The sequence below is a fragment of the Corvus cornix genome, chromosome 27 (assembly GCF_000738735.6).
Source record: "Corvus cornix cornix isolate S_Up_H32 chromosome 27, ASM73873v5, whole genome shotgun sequence".
Lineage (NCBI taxonomy): Eukaryota > Metazoa > Chordata > Aves > Passeriformes > Corvidae > Corvus > Corvus cornix.
The window spans coordinates 872720-895999 of record NC_046355.1 but is presented as its reverse complement, the minus strand read 5'-3'; the positions used below and the strand labels follow the sequence as shown (position 1 = coordinate 895999).

General features: G+C 59.6%; 4 protein-coding genes across 5 annotated transcripts; 2 read left to right on the top strand and 2 right to left on the bottom strand.

Moving 5' to 3' along the window:
• Positions 1-179: 179 nt before the first annotated feature.
• Positions 180-3928, bottom strand: KLHL10 (kelch like family member 10). Its single transcript, XM_010412772.3, has 5 exons — positions 3693-3928; positions 2486-2972; positions 1775-2392; positions 1171-1320; positions 180-648 (listed from the first exon to the last, which is right to left on the bottom strand). The coding sequence occupies exons 1-5, from the start codon at positions 3836-3838 to the stop codon at positions 274-276; spliced, it is 1776 nt and encodes a 591-aa protein (XP_010411074.1). The 5' UTR covers positions 3839-3928; the 3' UTR covers positions 180-273.
• Positions 3789-9802, top strand: NT5C3B (5'-nucleotidase, cytosolic IIIB). Of its 2 annotated transcripts, none has more exons than XM_039565888.1 (9): positions 3789-3863; positions 5027-5125; positions 5625-5694; positions 6133-6179; positions 6634-6719; positions 6873-6962; positions 7998-8160; positions 8287-8487; positions 8764-9802. In XM_039565888.1, the coding sequence occupies exons 1-9, from the start codon at positions 3804-3806 to the stop codon at positions 8872-8874; spliced, it is 927 nt and encodes a 308-aa protein (XP_039421822.1). In that variant the 5' UTR covers positions 3789-3803; the 3' UTR covers positions 8875-9802. The 2 variants fall into 2 exon arrangements, with proteins under 2 accessions (XP_039421822.1, XP_039421821.1); XM_039565887.1 differs by lacking the exon at positions 3789-3863 and adding an exon at positions 4802-4884.
• Positions 9803-10088: 286 nt separating this feature from the next.
• On the bottom strand, positions 10089-15961 carry FKBP10 (FKBP prolyl isomerase 10). Its single transcript, XM_039565843.1, has 10 exons — positions 15674-15961; positions 14169-14314; positions 13655-13844; positions 13232-13377; positions 12936-13125; positions 12541-12686; positions 12236-12425; positions 11760-11902; positions 11435-11598; positions 10089-11145 (listed from the first exon to the last, which is right to left on the bottom strand). The coding sequence occupies exons 1-10, from the start codon at positions 15889-15891 to the stop codon at positions 10960-10962; spliced, it is 1719 nt and encodes a 572-aa protein (XP_039421777.1). The 5' UTR covers positions 15892-15961; the 3' UTR covers positions 10089-10959.
• A 1481-nt stretch (positions 15962-17442) lies between these two features.
• Positions 17443-21597, top strand: P3H4 (prolyl 3-hydroxylase family member 4 (inactive)). The gene is made up of 8 exons (XM_039565844.1): positions 17443-17985; positions 19339-19488; positions 19610-19781; positions 19853-19981; positions 20085-20230; positions 20311-20394; positions 20575-20716; positions 20807-21597. Exons 1-8 carry the CDS (start codon positions 17479-17481, stop codon positions 20815-20817), a joined length of 1341 nt encoding a protein of 446 aa, XP_039421778.1. The 5' UTR covers positions 17443-17478; the 3' UTR covers positions 20818-21597.
• Positions 21598-23280: the final 1683 nt, after the last annotated feature.

The following is a 23280-nucleotide window of genomic DNA, read 5'->3' as shown; positions in this document are numbered from 1 at the left end:
TTGTTGTGTGGGTGTGGCTGATACTCAGGTTCAGTGGTGCTGTCTAGTGAAAGTTTTAAATCCTAATGATCCCTTTGGCCTGTTACAATTGTTTCTATTTTTGAACAAGAGAACATACTCCCTTGCTGCCATGGGGACTTTATTACCTAAAGAGAACTATTTACACAGGCATCCAGTGATGGGATGCTCAGAAGACTTTATTAGGTACGCAGAACTATTTACACAAGCATCCAGTGATGGCTGATCACAACACTCCTAGCTAAGGGGAACTATTTACAACGGCGAGCTCCGAGATGAACTGGTGAACAAGATGTCCGTGGAGGAGCTGTGCTGCTGGTAGTAGTGTTGCCTGGCAATGTATTCCATGACATTGGAGAGCCCTGGCACCACGCAGCAGCTGACGGCACTGCGGGTGATGCCCATGCTGTTGGCGTCGTACCACTCGTTGGTGTCCTCCTCGTAGCACTCAGTGGCAACGGTGGTGCTGAACCCATTAAAGCCCCCGACCACGAACAACAGGCCGTCCATCACCTCAATGCCAAAGTTGCTGCGTGGATTGAGCATGGAGGGCACAGCGTCCCAAGCGTTGGCGACAGGGTTGTACGCTTCCACGCTCTGGAGGCGGTTGTTCCCATCAAACCCTCCAACCTGTGAACACCAAAGGGACAGAGCTGAAAGGGGCCTTTCCTCAGCCAGATCCTGTCACGCACCCGTGAGATGGGAACTGCTCCTGCCTCCCTGGCTGCAGGCTGAGCATGGTGGAGAACGCGAGATCTCCGAACATGGCTCTTGCTTATTGCAGTCTGCTGCCTGCACTCTGAGGAGCTTTCCAAAGCACTTTATGCAACTGTCAATTTTGACAGTTTTCCAGAGGTTGGATGCAGTCCATGGAGAAGATAAACAATGAATGAACAGGCCTGAGCCCCTGCTCTGTGCTGCTGGTGCCGTTGGCAGTGGCAGAAATTATGTTCTTTGCTGCAGCTGCTTAAATATTGTCAAACACCATTTTCATACCCAAAAGCATGTGATGGGTGATAATATTCTTGGGAAGTGCATTAACCATTCTGGCTCCTGACTTCCCTAAACCTCATGTAAACACACGGCCACCCTGGAGGTCTGGGGACTGCAGCCACCCACAGGACTGCAGTGCTGGGTGGTGTTGGCCCTTACCGCATACACCTGGTTCCCGTACGCCATCACCCCAACTCCGCTTCTCCTGCTGCTCATTGGGGCGATCAGGGACCACTGGTTTGTGGTGGGGTTGAACACTTCAGCTGAGCTGAGACACTGATCTCCATCAAACCCACCACAGATGTACACCTGGGGACAGGAGAGGTGGGAAAGTGTGAGTGGGGTGGTTAGACCCTTGGTGAGGAAATACGTTGAAGAGAAAATGAATGGTGTTGCAGGATTTTTGGGGTGTTTTGTTTTAGAATGGGAATGGTCTTGTCATCCTGGGTTTGAAGTAGCAGCAGTGCAAAGAGTTGATGCCAGCAGGACTTAGACTCTTGATTTTCCGAGCTGCATGAAGCAGACAGGCCTGGTGTTGCATCTATGGCCAGGAAAAGGGCTGTCGGGCAGCAGGTGGGCAGCAGCTGTGGAAGAGATTTTGTGCTCCTGGTCACATCTCTGCCACACCAGGCAGGCTGCTTTATATCTGTAGCTCCAGGATTTAATGAATTGTTACGAATTTAAGTGTTACGAATTTAGTGAAGGTTTATGTGAACTCTCTTCATGCTGCAACCCCAGCTGCTCTTAGTTGGGGTTAGTTTACCTTTCCATTCAGTGTGGTTGCACTGGCGTCGCTCCTCTGCTCGTGCATGGGGGTGATCAGGGTCCACTGGTTGGTGTCTGGGTCATACCGCTCTGCTGTGTTGAGCCGCATGTACCCATCAAACCCTCCCATGGCATAGATGAAGTTGTCCACAACGGTGACGCTGACATAGCAGCGCCGTGAGTGCATGGGTGCTACCTGCTGCCATGTCTTCTGGAGTGGATCAAACCGTTTGACGATGTTGAAATAATCTGTGCCATCAAATCCACCGATAACATAGACGTAGCCTTTCAAATAAGCTGAGCCATGATAGGCAACGGGGCTCTCTTGCTCCCAGGGGATGTTCAGCCACTTGTCAGTGCGGCTGTCGTAGGTCTCGATGGCGCTGGTCGCACCGCCCCCGCTCCAGCCGCCGATGGCAAAGAGGATGGCGTAGGGCAGGCGTGGCCGGGTGAGTGGGTTGGAGTTGACCGAGGAATTCTGGCCATAGGAGTTCAGGTCGTAGATTTCAGACAGGGCACTGATGAGGAGATCTTTGCAGTTGGCATTGTCCTTCACGTACTCGTGAGCTTTGACGTTGTTCATGAAGTAGTCGGACTGTAGGAGTGCCAGTCGAACCTGAAACATGCAAGGAGGAGGTTGGAGCACTAGTACTGAGGGTTTCCCCCTCAGCAGCCTTTGGGGACAGCTTCAAAGGTGCACTGCACCCACCTTGCTGAGCAAGCAGGTGATGTGCTGCCTCCTGTTCTGCGGGTCATGCGCAATCCACCTCAGCACAGCCTCAAACACGGCTTCTTCTCGCCGCACGTTAAGCTCATCCTTCTCAATGATGTGTGCCAGCTCCTCGGCAGAGAGGTCTAGGAACTCCTCGGACACTTGGGACACCTCCTCGAAGTGATGCAGGATGTACACGCAGGCAGCTGCGCGCAGGTCGGGGCAGTGGTAATAGTCAGTGAGTCTGCAAATGCCAATGCAATTCTCAAAGCACAGCCTGGAACTGAGGAACTCACAGCACAGGCTGACGATGCCCATGACATTGAACTGATCTGCTGCGGCAAGCAAACTCTCGACATTGTCCTCCGTGATCGGTACTGTCCTGGTGTAGGCGTAATTGATGATGAGACCCATCATTTCAGCTGAAATGCCAGGAATTTGATAGACCATCTTGTCTGCGCTGTCCCAGTTGGTAAACAGAGTCCTGAAAATACGGTGTTGCTGCGTTAAACCCTGCCCCTGGATCCCCTGTGTTCCCCCCGCCTCCAAGGCACCAGTTTTGGCACTGGTAGGAGCCATTCTGGGAGGCTCCATGGTTTATTGATTAATGTTTTACTTGCTGGTTGTTTGGAAAAGGAAACACAGCCTCTGGAGCTGGAGGCAGCAGGGCAGGGAGTTTTGTCTGAGAGGAGCAGAGGGGCAGAATCCCCCCATCGCCTGCTGCCCACACTGTGGACATGAGCCCAGGACAATGGGGGGTTTCTGGGTGCCAGTGCACACAGCCGGGGCATGTTCAGCCTCTCACCCAACAGCACTCCAAGTCCTTCTCCCCAAGTCTGCTCTCAATCCATTCATCCCCCAGCCTGAATTGATACCAAGGTGGGGTTGCCTCAACCCAGGTGCACCACCAACACTTGGTCTTGAACCCCAGAGAATCACAGGGTGTGGGGAAGGCAAAGCTGCCCCCAGGCTGTCCAGGCTCCAGCCCTGCGCTGTGTCTGGGGCTCCTCCGACACCACTGGCAGAGCCACTGATATGTGCTGGGCTGTGGATTAATCCTGGTGTTCAGGGAGGTCTGAGGAGTACGGGAAATCGCTTGATGAGAGGTTCAGTGCAGGTGGAAGTACTGGAGGCATGCTGAGGCAGGATGACCTCAATCAGGGAATACTGTTTGTCCCCATTCCCTTGTGTTTCAAGTACTGACCTGAAGTAGATACTGCAGCAAGAGAGGATGAGCTTGTGAGCCTTGAATTCCACCCCATCCACACTGATGATCACATCACAGAATCTCCCTTCCAGGCGGAGCTCATTGGAGATGCTACAACTCCTATCGCTCATCTTCCGCTCCATGTTGGAGGATGAATATTTGATGGGTGCAAAGCTATCCCCCACGTTGGAACCAGAGGCAGTGGACCTTGCTGAGGTGTGTGGAGCACTCTGGTGTTGTCTCCAAACATCCAGCCCTGAACCCCCTTGCTGGTTCTGGACTGTGCCCCATAATGACATCACAGATGCAGGGGCCAGCATTCTGTGGTTGCCCCCAGCCTTTGCTTCCCTGCAGCCCGGGTTATGCTGGGTCCCGGACCTGACCGTGTTGATGGGTGCTTGGAGCAAAACCAGCCATGTGATCGATCCCCTGGCAACTCTTCAGTAATAACTCTCCTGTAAAATTTTCGTATAAGAGCCCCAAAATGTGGGCGTGAGCCACTACTGAAGGGTCTTGTGCCACTTCGCCTGGGAGGAAGCTGAGGTATAGTTCAGCTCGTAACAGTGCTGTCACACACACTGTCCCCACTGCTTTGTCACTGAAGTTGTGCCAGGGGAGGCTTAGGCTGTTTATTGGGAATTTTGGAAACTTTTTTTTCGGAGGGGCTGTCCAGCCCTGGCACTGCCAAGGGCAGTAATGGTGGATGCTCACCCCTGGAGGGGTTTAAAGGTCTTGTGGATGTGGCACTTAGGGACATCGGTTAGTGGTGGCCTTGGCAATGCTGCGGGATGGTTCTTTGAGGGCTTCTGCCCCCGCCAGTGTTCCGTGACTCATTGTTCCCAGTGTTCCCGGGGCTGCGGAGTGCTTCAGTGCCGGGAGCCCTGCGGGCACGAACGGCCCCGCCGGTGACTTTTTTCTTTTTTTCTTTCTTTTTTTTTTAATGCATCTTTCGCCCTCCTGGCTCGTCGCGAGGGGCACGCAACCGCCGTTGCCGGTCGGGCGCGGGGCGGAGCGCGGGAGGATTCCCCGGCCCCAGCACCCCGCGAACGCCCCCGAGCACCGCCCGTGCCCCCGAGCACCGCCCGTCCCCCCGGGCCCCGCGGCCGCGTTCCGGTCCCGCCCCCGCGGCCGCTCCTCCCCGCGGCTGCGCGGCCCGGGCCGAGCGGAGCAGAGCGGAGCGGGCGAGATGGTGAGCGGGGCTGCGGGCCGGGAGCCCGGGGCTGGGCGGGGGAGCGCGGCCGGGATGGAGGGACAGCGGGGGCTGGAGGGTCTCGGTCCCCCTGGAGTTGGGGGGGCCCCGGGGCGGCACCGAGCGGGGTCTCTGCCTGCAGGTGCCCGAGCTAGAGAAAGCTACGGTCCGGATCCGGCAGCCCGAGCGTGTGCGGGAGATCATCCAGTCCCTCCGGGAGCAGGGGGTGGCCAAGCTGCAGGTACCACGGGGCAGGCGGTGCATCGCCCGTGCTCGGTCCGTTTCTCGGCTGCCCCCTTCCTCGTCCCCCGCCCCGGCCTGACTTCTCCCAGCCCCGCAAGGAAGCACCTGCGGCGAGGGGTGCAGCTGGAGGGGGAGAAGCCTCAGAGGAAAGGGAGGACGGGGCTGGCGGCTACCCCCGGACGGACCTTTTGGTTCGCAGTCATGAGGCTGTAACACTGCGGCAGTCCCCAAACCCCTTCTCCGCCCAGGCAGGATGAAGCCATTCGGTGCCGATAAGAGCTCCGGGGTGGGAGGGTGAGGACATCATCTGCCTCGCGGCTGGTAGGAGCGGCCACGTCGTCGCTGCCAGTCTGTGCCCACGGGAGACCGGTGGTGCCGGGTGCACGTTCTCGCAGGTGGCAGCACCTTGGCAGCACCTTGGCAGCACCTCGGGCTCACTCTGGCCAGGGCAGAATGCACTGGGTTGTGCACGAATTTGGTTTTCTCCCCTCTTCCAGGTCATTTCTGACTTTGACATGACGCTGAGCAGGTTTGGGTGCAATGGCAGGCGCTGCCCCACATCGCACAGTGAGTGTTGTTTTCACTGTCACTAGTTCTGTTTGGTTTCTGTGTTTGTATTTGACGTGGTTCCTGTCATCCTCTGTGCCCTCCTCTGCCAAGCCTGGCTGCTCCATCCTGTTCTCCACGAAGCTCTGGGCTTCACTGCGTGGTGCCAGCTGCCCACTGCCCGCTGCAGGAGCCAGGAGCCAACTCCTGGGCTGGCTGCCTTCATCCCACTGCCCACAGGCATTGAGGCCGCTGTCCTGGCTGGGCCAGGCTCTGCAGTCGGTGCCTGCTGCGGGCTCACAGTGGGAGCCACTGCAATGGGACCCCACAACGAGCCTGTGCTCGGGTCGTGGTGTCACCACAGCCTGTATTGGGAAGAGCCAGCACTGCAGGAGTTGCTGTTAGGAAGTTTTTTTTATATTTCTGTGCTATATCATTGGTGTTTTGTTTTCTTTGCAGATATCCTTGATACCAGCCGTGTTATCAGTGAGGATGGCAAGAAGAAGGTGGGTGCTGTGTGTAAGGCACCATGTCTTGGCTCGGTGACTGTTGTACCTGTCACCCGTCATCAGGAGGTCGCACTGGCTGGTGTCACAGCTCTCCCAGCTGTGCTGGCTGCCAGGATGGAGTGGGAAAGTGCCCAGGCTGCATTTCAGCCAGCAGTGACAGAGGAGAAGTTAAAAAGGGAACTCAAATTTGCATGTGCAGCTGTGGGTGTTACAGTTTGATGGAAGGAGGAAGGGGAGGGGTGTCTGTACCTGCAGCATTTGGAGCAAGGTGAGAGCCAGCTAGGCTGGCAAGAGTTCCAGGTGTGCTCAGAGGGAAGATGCTCATTGACAAAGTTTTGGTTGTGTTTAGGAAGAGTGGTGTTTTGGAGGATTTAAGAAATGCTAGTTTTGTTTATAGTCTCTTTAGACCTGATGTTCACTTTGTTCTTTTTCCCTCTGTGTGACACTCCAGCTGAAGGATCTGCTCCACTATTACTATCCCATTGAAATAGATCCCAACCGGACCCTGGAAGAGAAATGTCCCCTCATGGTGGAGTGGTGAGTGCTGTTTGTGATGATCTTGACCTTGTCCTACAGGACATGAGGCTTGAATCATCCCTCTGCTTGGCAACAATCCTGCAAGGTTTAGTTGTTGTTTCTGACTGCTCAGGGCCTCTGCCTGGGAGCTCTGTCACTGCTGCCTTTCCCCAGGTGGACCAAGGCCCATGAGCTGCTGGTGCAGCAGAAGATCCACAGAAGTGACATAGCCCAGATCGTCCGAGAGTCTGAAGCGATGCTCAGGTACGGGCACAGGGATGCGGTATTGAGGTTTGGGCACAGGGATGTGATGCTGAGGTACAGCTTGGCTGCCCACAGCCCTTCTCTCCTGCCCATGCAGGTCTCTGTGCTGTCACCACGCCACAGCATGACCAGTGCCAGCCTCCCTCACTTGCTCCCTGGGCTGAGTTCTAACAAAGTCAGAACATGAGCCACAGCCTGAGCTCGCTCCTTGGCTGGAGGCTGCTCCCTTCCTGCTCTGAAACCACTACCCCCTCTCTCGGGCCTTGGCAAGGAGCAGCTGAGGGGCCAGTGCTGGGCACAGCTCCCCATTTGCAGGGTGGGGTGCAGGGGCAGCGCGCAGCTCCCTGCTTCCAGCAGAGATGTGTTTTTTGCACTGCAACTGCCAGGCCTTATGCAGGCCCTTGGCTCAGCAGCAGATTTCACCCACAGGACAAAAATGTGCTAGAGCTTGCTGCTAAAGCTGACCTGGCAGCTGCGGCCCTAAGGCTGGCTCGTGGAGCTGGGTTCCGCCAGGGTGCTGCCAGGCTCGGGGAGGAGATGGCTTTTTATGAGCCCAAGTTCCACTTCTGTATGGAATTGTGTCCTGGCAGACTGAGGCTGTCACAGGTTGGTCTGATCATCCTCTCAACCAGTCCAACCTGTTGCACATCTCCCACGTGGTTCCTGGCAGCGCCCACTCGCGTGGGTATGTGCGGGCAGGCTGTGCCCTGTGCCCCTGACCGTGTTTGTGTACTAAATTTCTGGGCTGATGTGCTCAGGAGATGCCAGGAAAAAGGCTGGAGTGCTCTGTGTTCCCACAAGTGCCCGCCCAGCTGCTGCACCCAGAGCTCTCTGGGGTTCTCTGCACAGGGAGGGCCACGGGAGCGCTGGTGCCACGGAGAGCTTACGCTGTTTGCAGAGCTCACCCGTGTGCTTCTGTTTGGGAAGTGCTGGGCAGGAGCAGGAGCTGGGCTGAGCGTGCTGCCAGCCCAGGGCACCGGGCACCGTGCCGGGGGCTGGTGACACAGCCCTGTGCAATGGACATTCCTGCTCTAGGGATGGCTTCAAGGAGTTCTTTGATCAGCTGCATAAGAACAACGTCCCCCTGTTCATCTTCTCTGCTGGCGTTGGTGATATCCTGGAAGAGATTATCCGTCAGGCCAACGTCTTCTACTCCAATGTCAACGTGGTGTCCAACTACATGGACTTCAGTGATGATGTGAGTTCTTGCACTGCATCTGTGTGTGTGAGGGGAGAGGTTGGGGCTAGGACCGAGGGCTGGGCCATGATTAGCAGTGATACCATCAGGTTAAGAGCTGTCTGCCTGTCTGTCCCATGTGCTCAGGGAGTCCTCACGCACTTCAAGGGACCCCTCATCCACACCTACAACAAGAACAACACCGTGCTGCAGGGCACGGGGTACTTCCAGCAGCTGAGCACAAGGACGAGCATCATCCTGCTGGGGGACTCCATGGGTGACCTGACGATGGCAGACGGCGTTCCCAATGTGGAAAACATCCTCAAGATTGGCTTTCTCAATGACAAGGTGGGTGTGAGGAGCAGTTTGGTGCTTCCCTAGCAGCCTTCCCCAGGTGCCAGGCCTGGGGCCAGCAGGGAGGGGCAGGGGACTGCCCCAGTGATTTGGGCATGTGAGAGATTCGTACGAGCTCCCGTGGGGTGTGCGGAGGGACCTGGGAGTGTCTGCTGAGCTCCTGCTGTGTCTGGGAAATGGTCAGGGCAGTTATTGACCCCCTTTTGGGTAGTGAAAGCTGTGGGTGCAACGTCTTCACCCTCAGCTGTTGGTTGTTCACGGTCCTGGCAGGTGGAAGAGCGGAGAGGGAAGTACCTGGATTCCTATGACATTGTGCTGGAGAGTGACGAGACCCTGGACGTGGTCAATGGGATTCTGCGGTACATCCTCACTGAGACATGAGCTGGGGAGGTGTCCCAGCTCCGGCCACACAGCAGGCACTGGGCAGGGAATGTCCTTCCTGTGGCAGAGCTGGAGGGGACCTGCTGGTGCTGGCTGGGCTCCGTCCCGACCTCACTAATGCCCTCAGCCAGCCCTGGAGCAGGAGAGTTGAGATGGAGGAAGCTTTTCCATTCCCTTTACTCTAACTCTGCCTGACTCTGCAGTTTCCCACCCAGACTGACTCTATCCCACTTGGACTTCATCCCACTGGGAATTCATAGCTTCCACCTCCTGAGGCCACGACAAACCATTCCATCTTTCAGACAGAGATGTTCTGCACTTACTTCAGCAACTGAGGGTGGAATGGAGACAGTTCACTGTGGGCCGAGGACAGACCCAGTTTAGATGTGTCACTGTGTCCCTGGCTAAGAAAGCAAGTCTCTCTCTCGTCCTGTTTTTTGCGGGCTTCAAAGCTCCCAGGCTGACCCTGGTGCCAGTCCAGCCGCTGGGCTGGTGTGGCCCTGCTGGACATCACATCACCCAGCCCCACATTCCCCATGTAAACCAGCAGCTCTCTGGCCCCGTGTCTCAGCTCACCCGTCCCTCTCGCACCAGTACAGCTCTTACTGTGGAAAAAATGCTTTACTAGCCGTCCCTGAAGGCCCTGGAGCTCAGCTGCTGCTGCTGCCCAGAGCCAGAAGTAAGTTTGTCTGCCAGGGATCAGAGGAGGAGGGGTGGGCATGGGGGAGGAGAGGCCAGTGGCAGAATTTTGGGTTTTAAGGAATGTTTTACCTGACCATGTTTGTGTACTAAATTTCTGGGCTGATCCTGGGCTCTCAGAGCAGCAATAGGAAAAAGCCATTTTATTTCTGTATAACCTCTGGTTATGTGGGACTTTGGGAAGACCAGATTTGTTCTCTGTGTTGGAATAAAAGCATAATTGGCTAAAGCTGGGTCACGGGTGGTTTGTACCCAGCACCGAGGGGCTGGTGCTGGCAGCTGCCTCTGCTCCCCAGCTCCTCATCCCATCAGAGCCCCCCAGCCCTCACTGGGTGCTGGAGCTGAAGCCCTGTTGGCTTCAGTGGAGGATCCCAGGGGGGAATTCTGGTTTCTTTTGCCAGACCCAGGAGATGCTGGAGCCTGGAATCCCCCTGGGCACCGGTAAAGCTGGTCCCTGTGCCACTACCCCAACACATGGAAGTGTTTCATGGCAAAGTAACCAGACACAGTCAAACTCCTTGGAAACCTGGAGGAATTATTTATTTGGTGCAAGGCAGAGTCATCGTTTGAAGGGTTTGCTCTGCACTGCTGTGCTTCTGTGTTTCTTCTGTCCCTGTGGAGGACAGACTGTGCAGAGGCTTTGGGAGCTGGCAGGTACCAGAGCTGTGTTGGTCCCAGCCAGAGAACCTGAGCACTCCCAAGGCTGTGACCTGCGTTTAGGCTCGAAACTAAATTGGTCTGATTTGTCTCAGTCACTGGGGGCTGGGAGGTGGGGAGGGCATGGAGGGGGATGATGCTGCTCCCTGAGGGCTGGAGGATGAGGGTCTGTTTCTCTTCTCCCAGCTGATGAGGGGTTTGCCAGACTTATGTAACAGCAGATGCCTGCAGAGTATCAGGGTTTCACCCTGGGAACCTGAGCCCCCTTCAGCCTCTCGTACCAGGGAGGATGGCAGCAGGGACAGAGCAGGGACTGGGACAAAAGGGTTCTCTTTCCTCTCTCTAAAGAATTCTAAGTGTGCCTATAAAAAACCCAAACCCCAACCCTAAACTACAAAATGGTGTGGTGGAGGTGAGGGGGAGCCCCCCTACATCCTGCCTGCCCCCTGAGGCAGCATGGACAGGTGAGGGGGGCTGGAGCTGGACCTGCAGTCACTGGTGGAGGATGAAGGGGCTTAGGGAGGGGACATCTTGTCTGGGTTTATTAGCTGGGGGCTGAGTTTTCCTGCTCAGGAAAACACATCAAAATACCCTCAGTTAATGAGAGGTGAAAATCAAAACCCACCCCCCTGCAGGACTGGGAGGGGCAGGGGCAGATTCCCGGGGTGGGAGACTGGCCATGACATGGCCAGGATGAGTCCTGTCTCCAGGAACAGTGGGGACTGCTCCTCAGAGCTCCTCATGAATCTTCTCCTGGTCCTCGTCCGACTTCAGCTTCAGCTCATCAGGTGTGATCTTCCCATCCTGGTTGCGGTCCTGGTTCTGGAACATGTCGGCAATGACTTTCTCCGGGTCGGAGCTGGGCATGAGGCGGCCTTTCCCCTCCGCCACCTGGGTCTTGATGAAGGTGGAGAACTGGAGAGGGGAGAGGGAAGAGATGCTGCTGGGGTCTGCGCAGCCAGCACTGGGCAGGGCAGGGACACCACGGCCAACGCCAAGGACAGGCAGGGACTGGAGCAGAGGCTGCCCTCGGGGACACTGCCCGCACCCAGCAGCACTGCTTTGGGCTGGAGTGTTCTTCCTGCACAGCTCTGCAGGCTCCCAAGTGCCCAGGGGCAGCAGTGTCCTTCAAGTGCTGCTCTCTGGGGTGGGGTCCCCTGTGCCCCCATTTCCTCCTGCACCCCACCATGTGGGACCCACTCACCTCATCAGCAGGGATCCCCCCATCTTTGTTGAGGTCCATCTGCTCATACAGGCTGGCCGGCGGCTCCCCATGCCAGATGAAGAGGTAGCCCTCGGGAACCCCCTCCTCCATGGAGATCAGCTCCACCTCGAAGCGGAGCACGGCGCTGCCAGGCACCCCCCGGGCTGGAAACACAGCAAAGGCTCCAGCACCACGGGGAGCAAGGCAAAGCCCTGGCCCTGAGCCCCACAGCCGTGGCAGGGCAAGGGGGGATGGAGCCCAGCGGGGGCCCAGCAAGGCTGAACCCCCCAATTTGCATTGCACACGTTGGCCGCCGCTCCCCTACCTCCGCTCTCCCCGTGGCCCAGGTGTGGGGGGACGATGAGCACCCGCCTCTCCCCCGCACACATGTCCAGGAGGCCACTGTTCAGCCCCTCGATCACCTTGTTGGCCCCCAGAGTTACCTCCTGGGGCTTCCCGTAGTCGTGGCTGCAGGAGGCACAGAGAAAACAGTGCAGGTGAGAGAAGTCCCTCAGATCTAGTGGGCAGCCCTGAAATCCCAACCCTTCCATCCCACCATGGCCCAGAATCCCACATCCTCCATCCTGGTATGCCATGAAGTTCCACACCCTCATGCCACCGCCACGTCCATCCCACTGTGTCCCTTGAATCCTCCTCCTGCTGCCCCATTCTGCTGCCCTGCGGCCGATGCCACTGCTGCCTGCTGCAGAGCGGATGGTCCCGTGCTGCCCGGTGCCTGCCCACCCCCAGTGCCAGGCAGGATTTGGGCCCAGGAAGGATGGAAATACTCGGGGCACGCACGAGGAGAAGAGCCGGGTGCCGTCCAGCAAGGAGCAGTTGTAGTGGTAGCGGACAAAGTCCCGGTTGCGGGTGGTGACATTGCAGCCCTCGGGCCGGAACGTGGTCTCAATCTCCACTGGGTCCACAGGGTTGTGGAAGTCGATGACGTGGACATCAAAGATGAGCACAGCTGAGCCGGGAATTTTATCTCCTGGAAGAGGAGGATGAGGAGAGCTGCTGGAGCGCTGCAGGGCTCGTAAAGCCTTTCCCTGCTTCTTCCCACATCCCTCGATGTGCTCGTCCCTCAGAGCCCTCTGCACGTTTACCTGCGCCGTTCTCCCCGTAAGCCAGGTGTGGGGGGACGACCACTCGCCGCTGCTCTCCCATGCAGACCCCCTGCAGGCCCTGATCCATGCCGGGGATGATGTAGCCCTTCCCAATGTAGGTGTTGTAGGTCTGATTGCGGGAGTAACTGCAGCAAGAGAACCCCCAGCACCATCAGTCCCCCCCAGCCCCTACACCCCACACCCCAACCCACACCCCTTCTCCCATCCCCTCCTGGTCCCCCAGGAACCAAACCTTGCTCCTAGAGATGCAACAAACAGATATTGTCCTTTTTAGCCCATTTCATGCCCATTGTCCCCTCTCCAGCCTTTTCTTGCAGCCGTGGGGCAGGAGAGGACATCAGGGGCTCGCCCCATGCAGCCGCTTCCTCCCACACCTGGAGTCGAAAAGTGTCCCGTCCATGAGTGTCCCGTTGTAGTGGTACCGGACAAAGTCCCCGGTCACAGCCCGGCGCTTGCAGGACTCCGGCACCTCCAGGTGCTCCAGGAAGACACCATCCTTGGGATTGTGGAAATCCACCAGCAGCACACTGAACACCAGCGATGCCTGTGGTGGGATCACGGTCCCTGGGAGAGGACACGGTCAGCCTGAAGGAGGGTCCTACTGCACTTGGGGGCTCTGGTCAGAGATGGGAGGGAAGGGGCTGGCACGATGGGGTGGTGCCTGGCTCACCGTAGCCCTTCTCCCCATAGGCCAGGAACGGGGGGATGATGATGCTCCTTTTCTCCCCAGCACACATGCCCAGCAGCCCCTGGTCCATGCCCTTGATCAGCCACCCGGTGCCCACGTAGGTGTCGTAGGTACTGCCCTTGCTGTAACTGGCGGTGGAGAATGAGAGTGGGGATGGCTCTGAGGCCACACCAGCAGCTCCAGCCAGGGCTGTGCTGTGCCAGAAGCTGGTTTGGGGGGTCAGGGAGCTGCACCAGCCCTGCTGGGGAGCCAGGGGGGAGTACAGGGTGAGGCTGCTTTGACTGTGTGCCCAGGCCGGTGTCTCTGGGTTTCAGCCACCCCTAGTGGCTCAATGTCAAGGCAGAGGGTATATCCCAGCCTTACAGCCCCATGTCCTGAGGCCAGGGTGCATCCAGTGGCCCATACCTGGAGTCGAAGGGGGTCCCATCCAGCAGTGTGCCGTTGTAGTGGTACCGCACGAAGTCCGAGTTCTCCACCGTGCGGTTGCAGCGCTCAGGTTTGGACAGGGTGGTGATCTGCAGCTTGTCATTCTTGTTCCAGATGTCCAGCATGACCACATCGAAGTACAGGGTGGCATCTGGGGGGATCAGCCCCGCTAAAGGGGCAGCAGCAAGGACAGAGCACCTTAAGTGGGACCAACACGGAGCCCAGGCCAGCCACAGGCTCTGTCCCCTGAAGCCTCCCCTGAACCCATCGCTGCTCAGGGCTACTGGAGACACGTGCCAGCCCCTGGGCAAGCAGCACAGTCTGGCCAGAGCAGGACCCTTCATTCCCAGGGCAGCCCCACTTCAGCACCACTTGCCCTGGCCATGGAGCCACCCTTAGTCTGCATCTACCAGGGGGGCACTGGAGCCCTGTCCCTGCTAACACCAGCCCTGAGGGGTTTGCTCCCTCAGCCCCCCGTGCCAGGGCCCCTTACCCACGCCGATGCTGCCGTAGCCCAGGTGGGGCGGCACGATGAGGTGACGCCGCTCGTTCACGCACATGCCCTGCAGCCCCCGGTCCATGCCCGTGATCAGCCGCCCGACGCCCACCACACCGGCCACCGTGGCCCCTCGGTCATAGCTGGGGCAAAGGGACAGACCCATCAGAGGTGGGAAAAAGGTGGGGCAGAGTGGGGGGTCAGGGCTGCCCCCTCCCCGGGGTGCAGGTCTCCCATCACAGCCTGCAAGTCCTTGTGCTGCAGGCAGAGCCCATAGCTCCAAAACATGGATCCTGGTGGGCTCAATACCCTGCTGTTGGAGGGCAGCTGGCCCCTGGGGCACTGGTCAGGACTTCAGCCTGACCCTGCACCCCCAGAAGCTATCAACATCATCCCCAGATCTCACCCACTGAGCTGGGCTGGAGGCCGGCAGTTCTGGGGCTTCCTGCTGCTTCCAAATAATTTTGCAAATGGCACACTGGGGCTTTATGCACTGAGGAGGAAAGATGACATCCCAGCCTCATTTTTAAACTGCAAATTTGGTTTTATTTTTAAACCTTAAAATACTCCAAGAAACTACTGGGGCAGCAGATGTACTCCTGGCAGAGAATTCTTTTAGCAGTGAGTGTCCCCAGGTTCCCACTGCAGTTATTTTCTCCCCCATTGATTCTCACATGAAAGATAAGACACATCAAACTGTGAACGCCTTTGCTTTCCACAGCTCCAAAAAACACCTGCCTGGGAAATTTTTATTGCTACATGGTGCTACATGGTACATTGCCCCAGCACTGCCCCAGTTGTTTCTGTGCCCCCAGTTCTCCTCCCTGCTCATGGTGCTGCAAACCAGGGGCTGCCCCAACTCCAACCCTGATTTCCAGCCAGCGTGAGCAGAGCAGGGATGATGCAGGGGCCGAGGGACATTGAGCCCAGCAGAGCAAAGCCTCTGGGATAATGAAGGGTTTCGCCGCTGCCACGTCTCAAAGTGCTTTAAGCATTTTCCTGCCTGGGCAGCACATGCAGATACGTGTTCCTGAGGGCAGAACGTCCCAATTAGGGCCAAATCCTGCCTGCGCCCGGGACAGGCTATCCCACAGCTCTGCGGAGCTGAAGCCTGAGCAGGCTCCCTGGAGGGCTGGGGGCTTCTGCGGGACCTGGTGGGGCAGCCTGGGCAGGGGCTACGGAAAGGGGCTGCAGCTTGGGTTGGGGGTTTGCTTCAGGCCAGGCCGGGCCGCCCAGGCTGACACGTGTACAGGGCTCCCTGTGTTACCCCAGCACCCACCAAAAGCCCTCCTTGGGTTGAAAGCTGGAGGGTCTGGGCGTTGTCTGGCGCAGGCAGCAGCCTGCTCTGGCCTGGCTGCCCCTGCCCCGGGGCTGGGGGACGCATGCGGGGTCCCCGCAGCTGCCTGCCTGCCCCGGGATGCGGGCTGGGGGCTGGGGGAGGCATGCAGGGTCCCGGCGTAGCTGCCCCCCGCATGCAGCCGGCACAGAGCCGCAGGCGATACCTGGAGTCAAACTTTTTGCCATCTTTAAAGGTCCCATTGTAGTGGTAGCGAATGAAATCCCCCATCTGCGCCTCCCGCAGGCAGATTTTGGGAATATAGTATCTGTCTATCACCACGTCTTCTAGGGGGCCGGGGTCGCCCAGCGCCGGGACCCCCAAGATGCCCAGGAGGAGGAGGAAGAGGAGGAGGAGGCAGCGGCTGCCCGGGGCCACGGCCATGGCGCTGGGGCTGAGGCGGCGGAAGGGCCCGGCGGGGGGAAGGAGCAGGGCGGGGGCTTCAGGACGCCCCTTTCCTGCCCGGGACGCCCCTTGCCTTCGCTTTCCCTTCCCCTCCGCCCGCCCAGCCCGGCCCTCTTGGAATTTCTGTAGACGTGTCCGGGCCCCGCCGCGCTCCCCCCCGCCGCGCCGAGAGCTGACACCGCGGCAGAGAACGATTCACGGCGGGAGGGGCTATTCTTTTTCCCTCTTTTCTTTTTCCTCTTTTCCCCCTCCTTTTTTATTTCTCTTTCTCTCCCTCTCTTCCCTTTTCCTCTTTTTTCACTCTCATCTTTATTTTTTTTTTTCCTCCTCTCATTGTTTACTCTCTCTCTTTTTTTTTTTTTTCCTTGGGCAATTCCTCCTCCAAAGGAAAAGCTGACGGAGGCATTGGGGAGCGGCTGTGCGGCTGCAGGCCCGGCCTGGCCCCAGGTCCTAGAGTTGCTGTGTCTCCTCCTCCTTCTCTTCCTCCTTCTGCCGCTGCCAGGTCATTGCACTTGACCCAAGATGCTGCTGCCCAGTCCCAGCAGTTCAGGAGAGTAAATAAAAGGAAATAAGTGTTTTAATAACGAGTCTGCTGCTGGCAGAGCCTTTACTGAATGGCAATGATTTAAAAAGTGAAACTGTCCTAGCAGTCCTTCCCAGACAAACACAGCCTCAAAGGCTCACGGAGGTGTTGCCCACACATCCCTGCTTCCCCAAATCCATCAGCAGGAAACAGGTCCCGTGGCAAGAGCCTTTGGCAAGTGCCAGGTGAGAAATGCAACAGGCCTTGAACCTGAACCCAAACCCCAACCCAGCTCCTCTGGGGCTCAGTGCTACCAGTGAGAGCAACAGCTCCAGCAAAGCACTGCCAGCTCCCTCAGCTCAGCCCCGGGGTGCTCTGCAGCCCCCCAACACACCCCACCGGGGCTGAGCAACTTCAGCGCTGCCTGGAGCAGCCTGAGGGAACTCGGGGCTCTCCCCATGGCACGGGGTCAGGGCCTCACTCTGCACCAAGTGAGTGCTGACAGGGGTGGTGGCACCACAGCCGTGTGTGGCACTGGGCACTGCCAACAGCCTCTGCTCCGCAGGCAGAAACCTCAGCAGCGTCCTGGCTCCTGCCCCGCGCTGTGACATCCATCCCTCCGTGCCACCGTCCAGCCAGCGACAAAGCATTGGGTTTGGGCAGGGGCCAGTGTGGCCATGCCGAGGCCTGGCATGGGACAGCTCTGGGGCCGGCATCTGGCACGGCACAGGGCGTGTGGCCTCGGGCTTGGCACCGGCCAGCGGCGGGGACACCTCCGGGCACCGCCGGCCCGGAGGGGCCCGCCCGCGCACGGTGCCACTGAAGGAACTCACTCCGTGGTGCGCAGCGCCGGGCACCCCCCGAGCGCCCCGCGCAGCCCCTGCGCGCACCCCGCGGGGCCGGCGGAGCCGCACTAAGACCCTGCGCGCCCTCCACGCACCGCCCACCCCGCCGCCCGCCCCCTGCGCGGGGCCCGGCGTGGAGCGCTGCGCGGGGCGGTGCGGGGACGCTGCGCGGTTCGCGGGCAGTGCGCGGCAGCGGGGATGGGCGGCGCGGTGCCGGTGCCGGTACCGGGTCCACTGCCGGCGCTGCTGCTGGCGGTGCTGGCGGCGGGGCTGTGCGCGGCGCAGTACGAGCAGTACAGCGTGCGCGGGTTCCCCGCGGCCGCGCTGGAGCCGCTGCAGCGCGCCTACGCGCGGGCGCTGGAGCAGTACGCGGATGCGCAATGGGCGGAGAGCGCTCAGGGGCTGGAGGCCAGTCTGCGGCTCCACAGGCTGCTGCGGGACAGCGAGGCGCATTGCCACCGCCGCTGCGCCGGGGAGCCCCCCGAGGGAGAGGATCCGGCCGAGGAGCCCCGCGGGGAGCGGGACCCCGCGTGGGAGTGGGAGCGGGAGCTGCGGCTCTTCGAGCGGCTGCTGCTCCGCGCCGGCTGCCTGCGCGCCTGCAAGCGTGAGCTGCCCGTGTTCCAGCTGCGCTACCCCCCCGCGCAGACCCTGCGCGACTTCCAGCGCCGCCAGCCCTACCAGTACCTGCACTATGCGCTCTTCAAGGTGAGGCGATGCAAATGGCAGGGGGCAGGAGTGGGGGGGTCCTGCTCCTCTATCCTGCACCACTCTGACCTTTCCCCTGCATCCTGCACCCCTCCACTCTGCCCCCGATTGGGCACACCCCTTCCCGTGTCTCATCCTGTGCCCCTCATCCTAGACCTCCTCTTCAACACCCCCATCCTGCATCCCCATCCTGTGCCCCCTCCTACACTGTCAGCCTGCGCCCTCTGAACCCCACTCCCCTCTATCCCTGCGCCCCCTGAACCCTGCTCCCCCCATCCTGCACCCTGCTGTCAGGTGCCTCCCTTTTCCTTCCCTCCCCATCTGGCATTCCCCACCAGCTCCTCCATCCTGCCCCTGAGCCGTGGCACGTCAGCATCATCTGGGACACATCAGGCAGAACGTGAGGGGTGTACCCATGACTGGGGAGCCCTTGTGGTTGTGTCTCTCTACCCCACCTTGTGTTGCCCTGGTCCTCCAAGGTCTCCTTGGGCAGGCAGAGCATTGCCTGGGGAGAGGGCACAGGGGCTGTCCCAGCTGAGGGGCCTGAGCTGGAGGGTCCAGTGCCTCTGTCATTGTGATGGGACACGTGTCTGGATGCTCCATCAGGAGGAAGGACTTGCTCAGCTTCATAGTGCAGACATGGAGGGAGGTTTTGTGGAGGGAGGTTTTGTGGAGGGAGGTTTCATAAGGCATCCCCGTGGGGTGCCCATGTGTTGGCCAGAGTGTTTCTGGCAGGGGACAGTCCCCTGGTCAGAGTCCTGGTCCCTGGCTGCCTGCCACTGTGGGTGCTGTTTTAGCGCTCAGTGCTGCAGCCCCACTCAGCTGGCAGCAGTGAGGGACAGCCTGGCTTCATCCTTAATGCATTTTCCTCTTGCTGCTCTGGCCCAAACCCATTTCGTGGATGGGTCATCCAAACCACCCCCCTCCCTGCTGTCTCACTCCCCTGAAGCTTCAACCTGAGAGCCCATAAAGCAGCAGGGGTGGCTGGCCAGGTTTGGTGGCAGTGCTGGAGAAGAGGGGATGTGTGGGTCAAACCCACACCATGTGGATCCACCTCACACCACATGGATCACTCTTGGTTGGATGTGGGGGCCCATGAGGGGCCGAGCTGTCCCTGCGCCCACATGGGCACAGATGGGGAGGTTGGTGTGGCTGGAGTTACCTGCAATGTCCCTGTTCCAAGATCCTGTCTGTTCATCGCTGCCAGCAGACAGTTGTGCACTGTGGGTTCAGGGCTGCTCCTCACAAGGATCACTCCTCTGTCCTGCAGCCCAGGGGTCTGCCTGGGTGCTGAGGCCCCCTTGGCTGCAGCGTTGGCTCAGGTCTCTGCATCAGCTCCTCCTCCCTCCACAGTCAAATAAGATCGAGAAAGCTGTGTCTGCTGCCCACACCTTCCTGCAAAAGAACCCCAAGCATGAGATGACCTTGAGGTACCTGAACTACTACAGGACGATGCTGGATGTGGATGAATACCTGGTCGACCTGGAAGCTCAGCCCTATGAGGTAAGGAGGGGATGGGGATGGGGCTGGGGCAGGAGAGAAGCTCCCCAGGGCTTGGAGCACACCTGGTCCTGCCAAACCCCGAGGGAAGCGGCTCTCCTCACTAAGCAGTGGTCCTCGGCAGCCGATATTCGTGCGGTCAGTGAAGCTGTACAACAACGGGGATTTCCGGAGCAGCGCAGCCGACATGGAGCAGGCACTGGCCGAGTACTACAAGGCGTACGAGGACTGTCTGGCTGGCTGTGAGGGCGCCCACGAGCTTCAGGAGTTCAAGGACTTCTACCCCGCCATTGCAGGTAGTGGAGGGCTGGGGGACGGCAGACTTGGGGAGGTGATCAGGGGTGCAGGACCTGACATCTCCCCCCAGACCATTTTGTGAGCGTGCTGCAATGCAAGGTGGACTGCGAGACCGAGCTCACTCCCAACGTGGGTGGCTACTTTGTGGAGAAGTTTGTGGCCACCATGTACCACTACCTGCAGTTCGCTTACTACAAGCGTGAGTGCCAGCGGGAGCAGGGGACTGTGCCCCGGGGCACCTGGGGTGCTGTGGGCCCCGGGAGGGATGTCACCCCTGTGTCACCTGGCGCTGCTCCCCGCAGTGAACGATGTGCAGGACGCGGTGCGCAGCGTCTCCAGCTACATGCTCTTTGACCCGGGGGACACCGTGATGCAGCAGAACCTGGTCTACTACCGCTTCCACCGCGAGCGGTGGCGCCTGCGGGAGGAGGACTTCGAGCCACGGCCGGTGAGGACCCCCCAGCCCCCCGTCCTTTGGCTCTGTGCTGACCGGCACCTGACACAGCCGCTCTCCCCCGCCGTGCCCAGGAAGCGGTGCGGTACCACAACCAGACGGCCGCCCAGAAGAAGATGCTGGAATTCGCCCGGCAGTACCTGCAGGATGATGACGAGGTACCTGATGGCCCCGATGGGTGCTTAAGGGGGTGCTTATGGGGGTGCTGGGTGGTGTGTGTGGGTGCTGCAGGGACCTTCCTCAGGTGGGGGGATCTGACCCCCCAAACCAGCCCTGGAGCAGAGACTGCGGATGAGGCCACTGAGCCCCCCTGCCTCCTCCTGCCCTCCGTGCTGCAGATGGAGGTGGATGGCGGTGAGGAGCCACAGGTGCTGGACCTGCCCTCTGATGGCGAGTTCGAGGGCGAAGGTGACTACGAGGAGGGATTCTTCGCGGAGTGGTGGCAGGAGCCCAAGACCAAAGGAGACAAAGATGACCAAGGTTCTTGATAGCAGGGCTGGGGGCCGTGCTGTAGGGTGGGGGGGTCTGCTGCCCACATCCCTGGTGCCACCAAACTCTCCTTGTTTGCAGAGATCCTGTGATGAGCCAGGTGAAGGGGCACCCGGCACCAACTGAGCTGGATGGTGGTGGCTCTGTGATGCCATCTCGGGAATGTCGGGCTTTGGGCTCCTCCCAGCCACTGGTAGAAACTCAGACTCGTGGGGAAGGGCCGATCCTGCCTAGCATCCTGCAGCAGGGCTGCCTTTGCCACCTGGATGTCTGCTGCCCTGGCACAGCCCACTTCCCATCAGTGGAACACCAGCAGCCCCGAACTTCCCTGCCTGCCCAGGAGCTTCCCCTGGGCCACCCCTGCCCCCAATACCCCAGGAGCCCTGACCAGCAGTGATGCCCCACAGCACTGGGGTTTTTTGTGTCCGTCAGCTGCTCCCCAGGATCTGTGGACGATGCATCAGGATCAACCTCTGTGTTGTCTTGAGGGGCTTAGGGGGCTGCCCCTACTCTGGGAGCAATGCACGGTGCTGCTGGAGCTGGTCCTGCCCCTTCCCCGAGGCTCCTTGAGGGTCCTGTTCCTGTTCCTCCGGCCTCCCAGGCAATCTGCCAGCTCCCATAGCCCAGGTCCCCTTGGACTCCTCGGCCTGGTGCTACAGGGGGCTCCCGGTGTGCCACGTCCGTGTGTCACCACAGGGCTGCAGCCCGGTGAGGCTGTGGTGCCCGTGCCCTGCCTGTGCCTTGAATTTTTGCCTCACCAGCCCTCTCTAGCCTTAAGCTCCGTTAATTTAAGATTTCCCCTCTTGCACAGTTGCTCTTTTTATATATTTACTGGTGCTGAACTTTTAATAAAATCCAGACTGGTCTTTTCATGGCTGGCTCCACCTTCCATGTGCTGCCACCATGGGATCCAGAATCTCAGGGTGGGAGAGGCCCTGCTGTGGGAGAGGAAGGAATGAGTTTGAGCCTGGATGTCCCCACAGGTGACCTGGGGGGAACTTGTGGGGCTGGGGACCCATGGAGGCCATGAGAGCAGCCAGGCTCCTGTGAGGCTGTGGGTTCCCTGAGGGGGCCACAAGCACACTGGGATCCGTGACCCCCCGATTGTGCAGGGGAGGCTGTCAGGTGGGGTAGGGAGCTGCAGGGGGCTAGAGGGCAGTGTGTCCTACCCCGTATGGGTCTGTGGGGTGTGATATACACGACCTGATGGGTGTTTTGGAGGTGCATCGCTGTGACAGCGCTCCTTGCGGGTGCATCATCCTGCTCCAGGATCAGAGGGTGCAGCCTGCATCTCCCGATGAAGGTGGGGGGTGTCAGGGTGGGATGACCGCCCTCCTGCCTGCATCAGGGCGTTTTGGGGCCCACTGGGGGTCGCCGTTGGTGCTGACAAGCCTGTGCCAGTCCTAGGCACGAGGCGTCGGGCAGCGTGTGGCCGCTCGCTCCTCCCTGCCGTGCTCCCGCTCGGCTTGGAAATTGGCTGTGAGGACTGAAACTGAGAGGCTGAATCACAGCGTTGGCCCCGGGGGAGGGAAGGGATGGGAATGGAAGGAAGGGGGTGGCAAGAGGCTGCCAGCACCCCACCCTGTCCTGCCTGGAGCCCCTATTCACCGGGGCTTTTCCAGCTTTGCAGGGCACTGGGCGGAGGGCAGGGGCTGAGCCCCCAGACCCGTGGGCAAAGCTCAGGGCTTGGGGAAGCAGTACTGGGAGGGAGCACCCACTGCACCCCTGCACCGAGGCAGGGCTGTCCTATCACTTGGGAGGAGTGGGGTTTGTCACCGATGGGTCACAGCCACCTCGGGTGGGAGCGCCAGCCTGGTGGGGTGTGGCCAGCGGCACCCGCGCAAGGATGAGCGGGAAGCACTCAGCCCAGCGCTGGCACCGCAGACCAGAGGACAAAGGCCTACGGATCTTCCCAACAGCTGGGCGAGGGTGGCACTGGGCCGACGGGGCCTCCGCCCTGCTCTGACACACACCTGGGCACCGTGTCCCCTTCCCAGCCCCACACTCACGTGGAGAAGACAGCTCCTTGCTCCCACTTACCTACTGGCACCAGGCAAAGCCCCTTGCAGCCGTGAGCTGGGGTGCCTGGGGTCGCTTCCTGCTCCCACCTGCAGCCACTGAATGTGCAGGTGCTGGCTGCATCCATCACTCCTGGGAGTGCCGGGCAGGAGCAGCAGCTCTGGGAGCGATGGTGTGACTCCAGCAGGGGCTGTGACCACGAGCATGGCCACCATCCTGTCCCCCAGGACGCGCAGAGTCGAGCTGCGGGGCAGTGCCAGGGGTGCAGAGATGGGATGCAGAGTGACTGATTAGGGACATGGAGATGGGATGCAGGGGGACGCAGGGGCAAGGCTGCAGGAAGCGATGGGTTACACGGTGAAGGCATCATTGCGCTTCCCTGACACCCTCGACCTTGACCAAGAGGGAGCATGAATGAGATTTCTGGCTGACACCTCAGCTGCGCTGTGCCCTGCCCTGCCATGTCCTGCCGTGCTGTGCCGTGTGCCCATTTCCTTGTGCCGGGAGCTCTCTCGCTGTGCTCCGGATCTCCCGCT